We start from the raw sequence: 17,419 nt of genomic DNA on the forward strand, positions 1-17,419 counted from the left end.
ATGGTAGCAGAACACAGGTCTGGATGTGTCTAAGACACCCTCTAAACACAAGTCAGCATGTTGCAGAAAATACCTGCTTTGAAAGGAAGGTGGTACTTACAGTAAAGCCTTGGGGCTTTCCCTCACCAAAACTTCTGAGTTCATGATCTCTTACACCATGTATTCTGACAGGGTAGTTTACGGACTGGTGCTAAGAATTCATGATTATAATTAGTACACCAGCCCTTGCTAATTGTGAGACTTTGGGTAATACACTTAACGCATTGCAACTACTTTCTCACATATAAACTGACAAGTTGGGTTAATTTGCCCATTTGCTTAATGATCACCATCTTGTTAGGAAAGGATTTAAGACAGCTTAAAAAGAAATGTGAAGTAAAAAAGTTGGTCTTTAAAGGGTCTTTCCATTTAGACTCTGAGTATGAAGAGTACAAGTAGATATTTATTTTTTTAAGCTTAATAGGAAAAAAGATTTTTTTCGTTGGTCATATTTGAAAGAAATATTCTACTTTACTAGCCTGAATTATTCCTAAAAATCATTTGGATGAAGGTTAGCTTTATTGTGTCCTTATTCTGAAGTGATTTTTTTTTAAGTACTAGGTCTTAGAAAACACAACAATATTTAAAGCCTGTGATACCAGTGACAAGTGTTTTCAGCAAAGGTGGTTATGTAACCTCCTAAGTACCTGTTCCATCTCATTCTATTCTCAAAGTCTCTGAACATGAGTTCAAAGGACATTACCAAAGACAAACCTTATGTCTGAGGCAAAGGAATCAAAGAGATATGGCTGGTTCCCTATTGTAATCCTGTTATAATGAAGACCTCCAGTCTTGCAAGATCAAAATATTGTATAAAGAGAAACTTCCCTTTTAATTTTAACTCCCTCCTCCCCCCATAAGGAAAAACTCCAAAAAGAAAGTATTTATATAAATTTTGATCTAAAATCTCTAAGTATGCAGCACATGAATACTATGGGATGCCACAGACAACATTCTATGCTCTCCCCCAGGCCACCCATGGAAGACACTCAGACACTTCTAACCCCTGTGGTGAGCTGTGGACCTCCAGGGGCCCTTCTGACCCGACCCATCATCCTCACCATGCATCACTGTGCAGACCCCAATACTGAGGACTGGAAGATACAGCTCAAGAACCAGGCCACCCAGGGACAGTGGGAGGTAAGCTTCTGTTGGGATGAAAATGGAAGGCAGAAGCATGCTAGGTATATAAGCAGGCATGGCTATGGGAAAGTTTTTCTTTTTTAAAGCAAAATGTGTAGTATTTGAGTTTTCATTCAAAATGAAATAAAAGAAAACAGAGACAGAGATGAGGCCGAAAAGAAGGATCCAGGGATAGGGGGCGAGAGACCAATTCGTAAAATGTTTTAATTACAGATTTATTGGCCAAATAAATGATGGTCAAACATTAAGTAACTCATAGAGAAAGTCTTACAAAAGTCCCTTTTAGGATACATTGGAATGGGAAATTATATGTATGTTTGTGAATTGTAATTTTTATTATATTTTGTATTACACACACACATATGTATATGCACACACATAAATATATTTACGTCACTCTTCATTTTGTGCATTTTTTCATCTCAGTTGTAATCCCTGTGGACTTCCCACCACCAATTCACCCATGTGCCATCCCCAGGCTCTTCCTGCCCCTTTTCACCCCTGTAGAATGTCTGGTTTATACTTGTTTGCTGATTTTCAGTGTTTGTATGTAATTTTACAAAAATATAAAAGTGTAGACTTTCTAAAAGCTTGTGTAAAAATAACAGAAAAGTATCATAAAGGCCTGGGGCCTGCCATGTCACACTTCCTATAACGTCTGAGAGTCTAGATCATTGAGGGAAAGCAGTATGTTAGTTTGGAAAATAATTAGCAGAGGAATTTGGAAGTTCATTGTGGAATGGTGTAGTTTATTACAATCTTTTTTCTCATTCTTTTCAAGCCTCTAGAGTTTTTTGGGAGGGGATACTACCATATATAATGTATTGAAATAAAATAGTACTTACTTTTGGGTTAAAGAAGAAAATATTTCAAAAAGATTAAGATATTAAATGTTCTCAAGCAAACAATAAACTTAATAAATTGCTTTTGGAATTTGATATAGATTCTTAGTACATAAAAAAAATGCTAAATAAATCCCAGAATTCATTTGGAATTTTATGTAGATCAGAAGGTAAGACACGCGAAATGAATGAGACTGGAATTAAGAACAGTATCAGGGTGAAAACAAGGGAAACTGGGAGATAATGATAAGGAATGGAAGCAGGTAGAAGAAAGGCTGAAAACAATAAGCTCAGGAGATGGGGCCCCCCGGTCCTGCCCTGCCCACAGTTCTGGGGCCACCTAGGTGGGTCGCTCAGCCTCTGCCTCTTCCTCCCCCTGCCTTCCCCCAGGACGTGGTGGTGGTGGGAGAGGAGAATTTCACCACACCCTGCTACATTCAGCTGGACACCGAAGCCTGCCACCTTCTCACAGAGAGTCTCAGCACCTACGCCCTGGTGGGCCAGTCCACCACGAAAGCGGCCGCCAAGCGCCTGAAGCTGGCCATCTTTGGACCCCTGTGCTGCTCCTCTCTGGAGTACAGCATCAGGGTGTACTGTCTGGATGACACCCGAGATGCCCTCAAGGTAAGTGGCTCCCCGGCTGGCCTTCCTCGCTCACTTGCACAGCAAGCCCAGGTCTGGGGTCTCGGCAGCACTGGAGAGGGTGGGCTGTGTGCACCCACCCAAATGTGTGAACTCTGTGTTGGGCTACAAATGATGCCGTAAAGAAAACAAGACATTTCTCTGAGGCCATGCTAATAAACGAGTGGTTTCCTTTATGCTGATTCCTCCCAAGGGCTACTTTTGTTTACCTTCCTTGATTTCTTTTAATGAAAAATTTAGAAGAAGTGGAAGAATCTGGCACAGAGATCCGTGGATGGTAAATAATCTGCGTCTGTGTTTATCTCAGCTGTGTTCTTCCCATAAAAGGAATTGGCATAATTGCTCACACTGTATGTTCCTCTTGTGTCCTACTTCATTTACACGCTTTCCCATTCTTTTTATGAGGACTGTGAGGAAGAGGGTTAGCATTTGACAACAGGCTGCTGCTTTGCAAAATAAATGGGCTTAATTCCTGGTGTTATTATTGCCTTCATTTTATCCCACTTGAAGCTTTAGAGGATACAGTAAATGTCTTTGAAGAACTTATGATCTAGTAGGAGGAATAAAAGAAGTATGCCAAGGATGGAGAAGGCAGTCAGACTGTGGTGAATGCCATCGACAGGAGGTAATGTTCTGTCGGGTCCAGGAGAGTGAAGAAGCATCCTGTTATTTATAGGATTAACATTTGAGATTGACCCTAATGGAAAGTAGGATTTGACCAGAAATACAAGATTTCTAGGTGGATGGAACAAGTAAAGAAGCACAGAAGGCATATTCTCTAGAGTGAGAGATATGACATTGGTTGCCAGAAAAAAGAGCTAAGGTTTCCTGAGCTAATGGAGAACCATTACAGAAATTTAAAAGGAAGAAAGATATGATTAGAAATATGTTAAAAATATTAATCTCACTTCAGTGGAAAGATAGTGTCAAGTGAAGACAAAAAGCCTGGGAGAACCAGGCTGATAAGAGAGGAAGGAACAGAAGGGAATCAGTGAGTCCTTGTGAAGGAACCTACCCCGTAGCTCTTGCATGGAGGCAGACTAATGGTGAGTGGGAGGAGCTGAGTAGCAAGCCGGCCTCTAATATCAGTAGCAAGCAGCAGGAGACAGCTTTGGGGAATGGCTATGGTGCATTTGCTTTTGGAATATTGATGTGGAGAATGAATTAGACATCAGGACAACCATGCCCAAGAGACAGTTATAAATACAAATGTGGCCCACTGATGAGAGAGCAGGTCTTTCCATAGAGACTAAAAGTCTATAATGCTGATATGTGTCATCTATGGAATCAGGGAGAATATCTTAGAAGAATAGGGGGATAAAATCATAAACAGTAGTAGATTGTTCTGAGTGCTTCATATATACTGGGCAAGATTCTAAATATGTCCAAAAATCCTACAAGATACCATCACCTCCATTTTGCATGTAATCTAAGGCACAGAAAAATTAAATGAGTCATCCTGGATCACATAGGTCTAAAATGGAGAGCACAGAATTCTTGCCCAGGCAGCTGGCTGCAGCTTGGACTCTTGCTGTCACATTCTAGAATATAAGGCATGAAGGGGAGCCCCATTGCAAGGGTGGAAAAAGTGCAGCCAGCAAAGTAGCTACAGAAGAATAAGCACCAGAGAAGAAAATGGAAAAGTTGGAGAAAAATGTGTCAAAGCAATCAGGGGAGAATTTTTTTTTTTAAATCAGAGTATTTCTTTCTAGAGTTTCTATTCAGAAAATTGAGTATTACAGGTCATGTCCATCGAGAGGTGAGACATAGTAGGTCACTGGATCTATTTTTGGATGGTCAAGAGCATAGGAGTTACTAATTTTGAAGACATTAAGGTTATTTCTTTTATATTCCTTGCACATGTGATATTTCTAAGGCACTGTCAGCATAATGCTTTAGAAATCATCCTAGGCTTTAGGTCTTCTTAGGGAAAACTGTATTAACAGGGAGCCATGGGGTCTGATTAAGGCAAATCTTTTTAACAAGTCCAAGAAAACTCATTGCAGACAGCATCTCTAGAATATCTATGTCACATTTGAAATATTTAATATGCATGTATTTTATTAATTACTTAGTTCTTGTACTCAAACTTGAGCTTTCATCCCAAAAGATATACACATCTACACAAAAAATGTAGTACTTCATAAGATAATTTGACTGTTTTAACTAGTAAAAAGCTACACAAATGTTCAATACTGAGAAAGACTAACAAACACATTTAAGCAATAAGAACAACCCAAGAGCAATGCAAGCCCAATGCTTACCAAATAGACACTTATAAATTCCCAGCATCTGGGGAGCCACCATATTAGCCTAAAACAAACATGAATAATGGATAAGGTATTCTTGCACCTTGTAACCTTTAAATAGTGCAGAAACACCAAAATTCTAGTTATAGGTAAATAGTCTATCTAGTATGCCAAAGAGACAATTAGTTCAGTCCCACCAATACTTTCTCACACGTGTTTGAATTGAAACCCTGGGGCTGATTAACTCAAAAAAATTCTTCATTACCTAATTCTGCCTTCATGGAAACCTGCATGCTAATTTTCTCTTGTCATCTCCTCCTCCTTGCTTCTTGAATAGCTGTCACAAACATACATACATATATGTGTGTGTATGTGTGTGTGCTTATCTTTTCATATTGTGTTATGCTTTATTGAGGTACTATGGGTTTCCTACAATGTATATGAGTTACAACTATCTGTTCACACCTCTTTAAATATATGTTGCCACACCAAAGCCACCACCCAAGGACGCTTGATCCTCCAACTGGGCCTTTTCTTCCTTTGCACCCCATCCTACACTACCTCACTCTAGTAGCATTGTTTCTACAGTCAGATTTCTGGGGTTTGGGTTGGCTTGGTTTGGTTCTGACTGTTCCTTTTTTTTGTTTTTCCATATTTCACTTAAGAGTGAAATTGTTTAGTATTTCTCATTCTTCTTCTGACATTTCTGTCCCATTTCTATCCAGTCTGTTTTTCAAGGACAGGTTTTCTTCCTTTTTATATTCCATCCTTTCATATTATTCCATTCCATTTTATATTATTTTCTATATTTCATTGAGAACATATACTTCATTTTCTGAATCCACTCATTGTCACCAGGCACTTAGGTTGTTTCCATAAATGGGCTATTATAAATAGTGTGCAGTTAGCAGAAAAGTGCATACATCACTTTGAAAGTGTAGCTTTATAATCTTTGGGTAGGTACTTAGTAGTGAGATTGCAGGATCCTATGATGGAACTATTTTGTAGTGTTTTGAAAAACCACCACATGGTTTTCCATAGGAGCTGAACCAGTCTGCATTCCCACCAACAGTGAATGAGGATACACTTTCCACATCCTCACCAATAGTTGCTGTTTCTGGTCTTTTTTTATGCACATTCTCACAGGTGTGTGGTGTTATTTAATTGTGATTTTGATTTGCAGTTTCTCTGATGATAAGTGATGAGTATTTTTTCTTGTGCCTTTTGGCCATTTGTATGTCTCTTTGAAGAAGTATCTGTTGAACTTCTCTGCCCACATTTTGATTGGGTGTTTTCTTGAGTTACATGAGTTCTTTGTAGATTTCAGGTATTAATCCCTTTTAAAATGTAGGATGTGCAATTTTTTTCTCCCATTGGTATAACATATTTTTGTTTTATTTTTTATTAATGGCATATTATTACTGTACATCCTTGCTTATAGGATTTCACCTCTAAGTGTGGCCACCATAGTTTCCCCATCACCAAAACACCCATAGTCATCTTTTTGTTTTAATGTTTATTTTGCTATACAAAAAAAAAATTAAAAATTAGTTTTATGTAATCCCATGTGTCTATTTATGCATTTGTTTCTGTGGCTACTGCAGTCCAGTCAGAAACACATCTTTGAAGCAGGTGTCTTAGGGTAGTTTACTTGTGTTTTCTTCTATGTATTTTCAGGTCTTACATCCAAGTCTTTTATCCATTTGAGTTAATTTTGTTGTCTGGTATCATCTATTTTATTGTTTTGCAAGTGACAGTCAAGTTTTCTGAATATTACAGGTTTATAGAGACTTTATCCATTGTGTACTCTTGGCTCCTTGTCTTTAACTAATTGTCAATAGAACTGTGGGTCTATTTCTGGGTTCTCAATTCTACCAACTCTATTGGTCTGTGTGTCTACTTTTATTCCTATGCCATTATATTTTGATTATTGTGGCTTGGCAATATTTTTTTGAAGTCTAGGAGTGTGATATTCTTGCTCCTTTTTGTCAAGATTATTTTGGCTGTCCAGAGCTCTTTTCGTTTTCATATAAATTTCAGTATAATTTATTGTATTTTTTTAAGAGTTCCATTGAAATTTTAATAGGAATCCCTTGAATCTGTCTATTGCTTTGGGTGAGATAGCCATTGTAACATTTTTTAATCCATGAGTAAGAAATACATTCCCATCTCTGTGTCTTCTATTTCTTTCAATAATGTTTAATGATTTTCATATATAAAATATGAAAATTACCATCTTTGATGGATTCATTATTAGGAAGTTAATGATTTTCTGATGTATACAAAGTGAGATTATTTACTTGATTTCTTTCTCTTATAGTATGTTTTTTGCATATAGTTATGCAACTGATTTATTTTTGTATCTGTTTGTGGCAAGCCAATTTACTACATTAATTCATTGTTTCTAATAGATTTTCAGTGGGTCCTTAGGATTTTCCATGTATATTATATCATATCATCTGCAAATAAATACTATATTCAGTATTACCCTATCCAAATGTCTTCTTCTTCATTCATGTTCTTCTGAAAGGTTCTCTGTCCCCATCATATGGGAATCACTTGGAAAGTTTTAAAACAGGCTTGCTTTTAAAACTTTTTAATACAGAATTTTAGCCCAAAGGTTCTGACTAATTAGCTGAAGTTTCCAGCTGTGTGTGTGTGTGTGTGTGTGTGTGTGTGTTTAGCACACCCTGGGTTATACTATTGTGTAGCCAAGTTAAGAACTATTATCCTGAATAATTGTACAAATATTTTTGAAACTTTAAAATTAGTAAAGACAAATATTCCTACATTCTCAAAATTATCTTTATCCTATTCCTTCATCTTCTTACAGTCATTGTCACTGAATCTCACAGACACAATGCAGACATCACTATCTGTGCACTGAACACCATGCCCTCTCACTAGCTACCAGGCTAAGAAGAAAGTTTCAGTAATTCTCATTCTTTTAATATATATTATCATAGAATAATTGGATTAGCCTCACCCCTTCTAGGGCATCCTTCACACTTCCTGCGTGACCTTTTTGGGTTCTCCTAACACAAGCAGTAACTACTTCATAATATTTCTGCTCATTTTACTGCCACCATCACCTCAAATGCAAAGTCACCACTTAAATTACAGTTCCTTTGCCACCTTCATTCTAATAGCCTGTTCATCACCCCCTATCATCTAGTTAAAGAGTAAATGCATTATAGACTTCATTTTCACTAGCATCTACACTTTCCAATCTACACCTTGGCAATGATGAAACTCCCCCTTTTGGAACCAAATATCTGGACTTCTATCTCTCATAAAAGGTGTGTGCGAATTGCTCCATGTTCTTAAGAAAACCACCTTCTCTGTTCTCTAGGTTCACAGATAGCTCATCTGATTTTACCCATATCTACGAGATATTGCCTTCCACTCTATAATCCCTTGCCCTTTTCTCCGAGGACTTTATTTCACTTCATTTTGTTTTGTTTTGTTTTTAATAACATCCTGAGCTAAAGATGACTTCCACTTAACAAATTCTGAACATTTTATTCCAGAGTCTTGAGTTGCCCTAAAACATAAACTTACGATTGCATCGATGACATTCACAAAATGTCTGCCCTAATTTATGCCAGCCCTGCTTCTGCAGAGTCCTTTTATTTATCTTTTCTTGACTGTGTGATTTCACACATCAGTTCCTCTAAGTCTCTCAGCTCTCCCAAAGTCCCTTACTGTCTCACAGCCTCTTTTGCTTTGCAGTGACCTAACCCTATTATAACTCTCAAGGGGTGCGCTTTCAGCTAATACCTAAGCCCTTGAAACCTTTCTTCCAACTTCTTTTTCCCCTGTGCTGGACTCTGATGAAGAGGACCTCTGCTTCCTTGCTTGTCTTTTAATCCAACTCTCCTGCCCAGCACAATAAATAATGCCAAAACTGGATCTCCACTGGCTTGATTTTTTTTCTTTCACCATTCCTACTGTGTACCAAGGATTCTTTCTGAATTGCAGAAGCAACACTCACAGAAATATTAGACCAAGGCAAAAATGGAAACCAGTGGTTCACTTGTTCTTAGAGATCAGAGCTACATTATCTGAAAGATGACTGTGGGCCATTGTCTGTGGCAGCAAGATTTCCAGTCTTTATCATATGTCTTATGTTGCCTATATGAATTGGGGGAAACTACCACATCAGTCAATCTTAATCTTTAATCACCCCACCCACTTCTTTTCAGATTGGCAGCTTTTGTAACAATCGTCCTATTTTTTTTTTTTTAAGTCTAGGAGCAAAGATTGTCACTGGAAAGTTTAAAGCTATATTTAGAAATTGGGAAGCTTTGAGGTATAATTAAAATGCCAGCAGTGACTGCTGGGAGTAGAAGTTAAGACTTCTGGAAGACAGCGGGATTCTTTTATATACTTGTGTAGTTAGTTTTTTGTTTTGTTTTGTTTTGTTTTATTCCCCTGTGCATATATGTGGAAGGAGCAATGGGAACAATTTGTAAGTTGAGTTCTTATAAAGAGATAAAAAGGGCCTCCATGAGGATTAAGAGATTAGATGTCAGCACTATGGAACTATCGAAGCCACTGCAGCATGAATTCTATCTTTCTATCCCTGGCCAGGGAGGTGACCCACATGGTGCGTAGACCCCTCCTACCCCACCTCCTGCTCCTCTCAGCAGTGTATTTCAGTCAGTATGCCTGTTCTGCTCCCCATTCTTTCTCTGGTAAATCTTTTCACTTCCTGCACCTCTGACATACATCGCAGCTCTTATATGCATAAATAAAATAAATCTTTAAAAAATGAAGAGATAAAGATATTAAGAATTATGGAATAGTTTAGAGGCCAACAGAGAGGTGGGTTGGTTTTATCATGGCTTTTTTCTTTCTAGACTCTTAGGGTGATTCAAGTAATAATATTGGTATTTTACTTTTATTATTTGCAGACTTGAATTCTAATAAATTTAGCCTAGAAATCAATAGAAAACAAGGTTATATTTGGAGTCAGTACACATGCACATCTATGTACCAATAAAATTTCTGTCCAACTATCCTAACAGTTCAAATTATGAGATTTTTGTAATGAGGGGGTTATATTAATTCTGAGATTCAGGACCTAAAAGAGAGATATTTTCACATAATATGAGTAGTAGCCTGTGATGTTTTTGAACTTCTGGTGAAGATACATATATATATATATATGTATGTATGTATGTATGTATATAGAATTAACATAAACTGGCTTTCTATAGGTCCTCAGTTAGCATGGAAAAAAGCCAACTTTGAATTTAATCATTTTCCAAACATCAATAAAGAGTGCAGTAAATAACTTTGTGAAGTACCATCTTATATGAAAAATTAAGAGAACATGAAAGATACACAGAAACTCAAGGAAAGCAGAAATTCTAATAGATAATAGTGTGTACTGTCATCATAGATCGTCCCAGGTTGCCTGTAAAGGACTTTGCTCTCATCTTATCTCCTTGTGTCTCCCCTACCAGTGTCCTTCTGATGCCCCTCCAGGGCAAATGGCAAATGACACTGGGCATTTCAGGTTGACCACTATTGACTTGACCCCATTAAACATACTTTTTCTTACAGTTCCCTCAAATAATCTCAAAACTAGATTGCTTCGTGTTTCATACTTTCAAGATCCTGGTCTTCGGCAAAAGATAATTATATTCATAATATAGCCCATGTGTTAGATAATAAGTCCAAAAGTTGTATTAAATGTTACAGATGTTTTTTCACTGGGTATGAAAGGAGAAAGGTGGTGTGACATAGTGGGAAAGCTTGAGTAGGTCTGCTTGACTTAATGAGTTCTGCTACTGAACTCTGCAAGCCAGTCATTCATCTTGACCACTTTGGATAGCCATTTCATCCAAATTTGCATTCAGGATCCTTAGAGGACCCAAGAAGATAAACATTATTAAATTCCCTGTAAGAAAATAGGCATTATGTAATTTTAATTACCTTTAGATGAACATTTGGAAGATAATGGCTCAGTAATGATATGAACTCTGATTATGATCTAATTATGGGGTGAATTTCAAGTTTGGTGGCAGGCCAACTGGCCATTCATGTAGGTACTTCTAGGTATAAATCCATCTTTATCATTGTCTTGTGAGATTTTTTCCATTGGCTCTGTCATAAATTTTAAAAATGAACTTCAGTGTTGATATAGATGACTGGATCAAGAAGATGCATTATATTTACACAATAGAATATTACTCAGCAATCAAAAAGGATAAAATCACATCCTTCACAGCAACGTGGATGGAGTTAGAAGGGATGATGCTAAGTGAAATAAGCCAGAAAGAAAAAGGAAAATTTGAATGTTCTCACATATAGGAGGAATGTAGCAAATTGAATTTCTAAGAGAAAGTAAAGAGAGAAAAGAAAATAGGAGTTCTAGTAGGCAGAATAATGGCACCTCAATGAGAAGTAACACAATACTCAGAACCTGTGAGTACATGGTACCTCACCTGACAAAATCAACTTTGAGGATATGACTATGGGCAGATCTTAAAGTGGAGAGAATATCCTGTATTCTCTCTGCAAATCAAGGTACCTAAATGTGGAGTACTTTCCACCCTCTGGTCATCCACGGAAGAAGGATCAGAAAATGGACCACTTCTGACTTTGAAGACGAAGGAAGGAAGCCATGAACCAAAGACTATGAACAACATCTGAAAACTGGAAAAGATAAAAAGCAAACTGTTTCCTCAACCTTCAGAAAAGAAGGCAACCTACAAAATTTTGATTTTCACCCAGTGAGACATGTGAAACTTCTAACCCACAGAATTATAAAATAATATATTGTATAGTTCAAAGTCCCTAAGTTTATTATAATTTCTTGCTTAAGAAATTGAAAACTAGTACACAGTTTTTAAAAGAGCATGTCCAAGCCTGAAAAGAAATAGATGACATCAGAAGTCCTAGAACAGCTTAAAGAGTGCTATTTCTATTGCATACATGTGAGAGATCATCTTTTTCTTCAAAGTATGCCCAAAGGTAGAGAAGTTATGTGGCCACCTCCCTGGGTACTTCCCTTTGGCATGTTGCTTTAGAAGTGTCAAATACTCCCCTGGTGGGGTGACCTGGAGGTGGCAGCTCAGATTTCGCCTCCATGGCAGCAGCAGCTGCAGGAGCAGCAGGCAGAGCCCTGGAAACCAAGTGACTTGACGGGAGATTCTTGCATATGGTCACTGGAGTCCAGCCTTGTTGTTCTTAGAGATAAAGTATGGCAGACAAACTGGGGGCTGGGGGGAGAAGGGCACCCCAGCATGAGCACAGGAAGAGAAAGAGGGAAAGTGAAGTCTGTGTCAGCAGGGGTGACCCAAGCAGGTGGGAGAGGCTGGCAACAGTCAGCTGTGCCCCACAGCAGCCCTGTAGCCTGAAGCCTGGAGGCCAGAGGGAGAGACAGTAAATGTGGTATAAGGTGTGGGAGTGCAACATCACCAAAAATCTGGCGGGGAACTGGACAGAGGAATGGCCCAGCTCTTTGGCCTCTCCTGTGGGAAAGTCCAGGCCCACAGCTGTGATAGTGACAGTGGAGACAGTCTCAGGAGCAAAGAGAGAAATTCCTCATCCCTAAATGACAAGGGCAGATTGCAACATGAGATTAAAGAATTAATAGTAAGAGGACAGTTTCTGTAAAATATGATGGAAGATCATTGTAAACACCAGCCTCAATCCTTGAGGCCTGATCTGTTCAGATATTTAATATTTGCTGCTTTGTCTTGGGGGTTTCGATAGCCCTGGGTCCATGTAGCAGAAGCACAGTGGAGGTGGGCACAGGTCAGGACTGCACAAATTGACCTTCAGTCCTTGGTCCAGTGTGTGGACAGAGCACCAGTGCTCCAGGCTGCACACCACATCCACTGAAACGCCCCAGCATGCAAGGCCGCTGCTGCTTCATTCACTGCTCTCTGTGCTCCCACCATGTTGGTCATTTAATGGTCCCCACACAATAGCTTCCCTCACCTGGCCAGGTACCAGGTGCTGCCTCAGACTGCTCAGTAGTACTAAGTGCAACTGGTCCAGGACTCTGTGTTTCCATCAAGAGTAAAGACACAAAGACAAACCACATCCGGAAAGTACCAAGAAAGACACTAGCAACATAAAGCAAAGCTGATTTAACCTCCTTCCAGTCTTCTCTTCCAAAGGAGGTTGTAATGTACTATATGAGATTTAAAGTTAGTCGTTTGTTTCTTTCCTTTGCTAGCTTGTAATATTTTTAATGAGAAACCACTAGGTGACAGAGTGAAACTAAAGTCTGGATAATTAATATACACACGATGCGAGCAGCTCTTGAGCACCCTGAAACTAAAATAAGCACCTCTTAGAAAGTAGGTGATGCAGATCCGCATGAAGGGGGGAGGTATTGCGGATGGGGGTGAGCCTGGGATAAGGGTTTCACCTGGTGCATGGCTGACCCTGGGGTGGGTGAGCCTTGCATAAGGTGGGTGAGAAGGGGGTGAGCACAAAGTGTGGAGAACAAAGCCGACCCCAACATCTCACAGTGTTGCTGGCACAGTCACCTCTTCACACATGGCGAGTCTGCTCGTGTTCTCAAGCATGCCCTTCAAGCATGCCAGTGTGTGCTGAACTGCCGCCTGGGGCACTTAGGAGCACCAGTTGTGATCTGATACTTAAGAGAAAGTTGCTCAGATGGAAAAGAGCACAGAGGAGGAACCAGAGGCAGGGCAAGCTAAGCCTGGCAGAACGCAGAGTGAAACTCGGGTTAGCGACAGTCTCCAGCGTGGGAGGTGTAGGCTCCTCCCACCGTCTCTCTCCAGCAGACTTAATGAGGGCAGACCCTGTCCTCCATGGGGCCTGGGAGCCTTTGGGTGTGTGCCAGAGGAGCTCCCTTTGTGTGCACAGTCCTTTAAAACAGCTTAGATTTATTGTGGCTCTTAAGTGGCCCAGGCTAATGGCTTGGCGTGGATAATGTCTTGGTTTAATTGGTTATTGTGAAAGCTGCTTGTTTCTACTGTGAAGTCGCTTGTCCCTGTCTTTCCAGCAATCCCTCACAGGCCTCCTGAATCAATGCAGCCCACACTCCGTGCCACAGACGAGCCTGGGTTGGAGCAGCCACAGCCAGACCAGGGAAAGGGCTGTCGCACAGGATTGCTCGGTCCCTGGGCAGCAGGCAGGGGTCTGCTCTGGGTCTGCTCCTGGCGACATCAGGAGTGGGCTCCTGTGCTTGTTTCCAGGCAGGGAGAGACTCTGCCTCCATAAGCCAGCCTGCTAAGAGTCTTTACAAGACAAAGAAAGTAAAGATAAAACTGACACAGGAAGTCAAGAGGTGACTCCTCTCCTAGAAGCAGAAGCTCATAGACTATCATCAAACAACAGGTAGCTTCACCCTGAGTCGAGACCAGGCACTGAGGTGGGACACTGCCAGGAGGGAGGACAAGCTTTGCAAAGGAAGGTGACATTTATATTTCTAAGGACAAAGAGCTAGATGATCCCAATTCCTATTATGGCATTTAGTTCCAAGGTCTTAATATTTTCCTTCAATCTTTCTAACTCTTTTGACCTTAAATATATTTTGCTCTTATTCTTAAATGTGTGAAATGATAGTAGTGTTGTGATCCAAAAGAAGCTATTCTGGAAGCTTACATGCAGTGGAGGACAGGATGTTCAGCGGTTTCATGTGTATATACCAGTGTCCTCCCAACCTCCCAGACTCTGACCAGTTTGAGGCAGGAATGGAGACTTTTTGTATCTGAGACTCTGATGTGGCTCTTGGATTTGAACAAACTCACACAAAAGATTAGGAGGAGGCAGACACTGAGCTGAAAGCATTTCTTAACAACTCACACACCTGTTATGGTTTGTTTTCTTAAAGATTTATTTGTTCTATTTATGTATACAAGAATTGGAGTGTAGGCCAGAGGGGTTGAAGTGAGGAGATTCACTAGAAACACAGTTGGGAGCAGAACAGGTTGTTCTACTGAGGTGGTGAGACAGGAGAGGTCTGCTGCACCATGTGGGTCATCTTCCTGGCCTGGGATCAAACCCATACCAGAGTGGCTGGCAATAGTTTTTTAGTGCTGACACTTTAACCCCTGTGCCACCAGGAAGGCTCTGTTTTTGTTTTCTTATCTGTATCATATGTGTGATAACCAAAATGATTTCATGTGGAAGGAATTCAGAATATCACATTTTTTTAAATACAAAGTACAGCATTTTTAAAAAAGATTTATTTATTTGTGCATACAGAACTGGGGTACAGGCCAGAGGTGCGGGGCGGTGAGAGGATTCACCAGGATTCACCAGAGACAGAGTGGGGAACAGAACAGGCAGATTGTCTAACTACACTGCTAAGAGGCAGAGGGCAGGCCAGGAGAGGTCTGCCGCACCATGTGGTCACCTCCTGGGCAAGCGGGGATCGAACTCATGTGGAAGTGGCTTTAGCTTCTTGATGCTGTGCTTTAACCCTCTGCACCACCAGGGAGGGCCAACTATAGCATATTTTTAACTGAGATCTGCTATAACATATGAAACTTATGAAACTTATGAACTTATGAAACCTAAACCATAGTAATATGGATCAAAGCCTGATCCGAAGACAATAAAGCAGGCTGCTTCTTTACTCTCTAACAAAATTTATAAATGTGGTTTAATATATATGGCAAGCTATCATCTTCTCACATGTAATTTTGGATGATTTTAGTTTCTAAGGATATTTTTTAAATTAAAGTAACATAATGCATAACCCTAAATAGTTTTCAGATGTACAGCATTGTAAGTCAACATGTATGTGTCCTACTCAATTTCACTCTTAAATCCAATTCCATTCTTCTCCATAAAATTAATCCACTTACCCATCCCCTTCCTGCCTCCCTTCTGATCCCCTCCATTTTGTTCTTATAGTCTGAGAGTTTGTTTATATCTGTTTTGTCGGTTCATTAGTTTTGTTTCTTCATCTAGAGAGTTAGTTGTTCTATGAATTGACATAAAATCTTTAATATGTGTTTTCATTGTTTTCTTCTTAATTTTCTGTTTCTTTGATATTGAGCACACTGAATGTGATGATAGTTTTTTTTTTGTTTTGTTTTGTTTTGTTTTTGTTTTTACTTATCAGAGGAATGCCAATCTTAAGTCTGGTGAGGACACTTCTTACTGAAGCATTTACCCCTGTGCATATTTCTCCCAAGGTTACACTAAAAGGACAGCAGTTCCCAAGTAAAGACATATGTCCCAGGCCCAGGGAAACTTTGGAGCAAAAAAAAGGAATTAATTCTTCGATGTTTATCCCAGGTCATAATTTTGATTTGTTGTAAATGATGTCATATTTAAATAGTGATATATTTAGCTATATATATTTACAAATAAGCATATCTGAAGTATATGCTCCAGTTTTTGACTGATGGGCACATGCAAATGTTTAGAGACCTCTGGTGTAAGCATGGATGCATCATGAAAGGGTAATTTATCTTTCTCCAGGGCTCATGTCCAATTGAAGGGCAGGGAAATGTCAGGTTCCTTGCAGTTCTGCATTCGTTTTGTGCCACTGCCATTAGTGGGAGGAAAGAAAACTTAAGCCTATGGAAAGAGTATGTTCTTCAGCTCAATTGACTTTAACAGGGTACTTTACTTTGTAGTTTCTATCAGATGAAGGATCCAGCCATCTAGGTCCCTTTTGCTGCTAAGGAGACCTCTGAACTATAAATTTGAGATCATTGCTAAAGAAATGAAGGACTGAGATTTATTCTTAGTCTGACTCCAGTCTAGACTCTGCACACAAAACATGGTATTACTAGATATTTTACTTCAAGGTCATGGTCAGTAAGCAGTTTAGGTTTTTATCAGTGTTCCTCCCTGAAAAGCAAACACAAAATGTGCTCCATGTTCTCTGGTAATCTATGTTGATTGTGGGAATGGGGTGTGGATTATACGTTGTTGGGTACAATTACCTCCCAGAATACAATGCATCTTCTTTTAGACATCCCAGGGAGATAATTTGGACATAATGAAGATCTATAGTAATCAGATAATTACTATCGATTGCTCTTTAGATGTCTTGATGAGGTAATTAGGGTATACTAGAAAGAAGCTAGAACTGATTGATTGGCATGACTGTAATCTCAAAGATTTCTAATTATGTTTCTTTTCTTCTAATGGCTTATAAACAAACATCATTTTAGCTTTAGATTTTGTCAGGTGCCAGGTTCTTTGGGAACATCAGCTCTCTCGATTATGCTAACTAGATACCTAACATGATCAACATAAGCTCATTACGCCTTCCTGCTGAAGGGCAACAAACTGCAATTAACCCTCACTTTTCTTACTCGCCTTCATTTCCACATGACCAGACTCTTGTCTAGGAATGGGGTGTGAGGTACTGTGGAAGGATGTTCTGTGAGGACCATGTGCAAAATGGGGACCAGGAGAACTGCACAACCGATCAGGGACCCTCTAAGCAGTCGAGAAGCAGGCAGCTCAGGGCCAGGGCACAATGGCCTGGCATATGTGTCCAGATGGTCAACTGACTGGCTGTGCTCAGACTCCTGTCAGCTCATA

At 39.6% G+C, this 17,419-nt stretch overlaps 1 protein-coding gene across 2 annotated transcripts in view; it reads left to right on the forward strand.

Annotated features, from left to right (window-relative positions):
- Positions 1–17,419, forward strand: part of UNC5C (unc-5 homolog C (C. elegans)) — a 373,518-nt gene that overhangs the window by 343,002 nt on the left and 13,097 nt on the right. For both annotated transcript variants that reach the window (XM_004681110.2, XM_004681109.2), the window contains 2 exons: positions 1,011–1,179; positions 2,415–2,648. In XM_004681110.2, coding sequence (XP_004681167.1) covers positions 1,011–1,179; positions 2,415–2,648 — 403 coding nt within the window. The remainder of the gene's footprint in view (positions 1–1,010; positions 1,180–2,414; positions 2,649–17,419) is intronic.

Source organism: Condylura cristata, unplaced genomic scaffold, assembly GCF_000260355.1.
Source record: "Condylura cristata isolate star-nosed mole 26May11 unplaced genomic scaffold, ConCri1.0 scaffold00012, whole genome shotgun sequence".
NCBI lineage: Eukaryota > Metazoa > Chordata > Mammalia > Eulipotyphla > Talpidae > Condylura > Condylura cristata.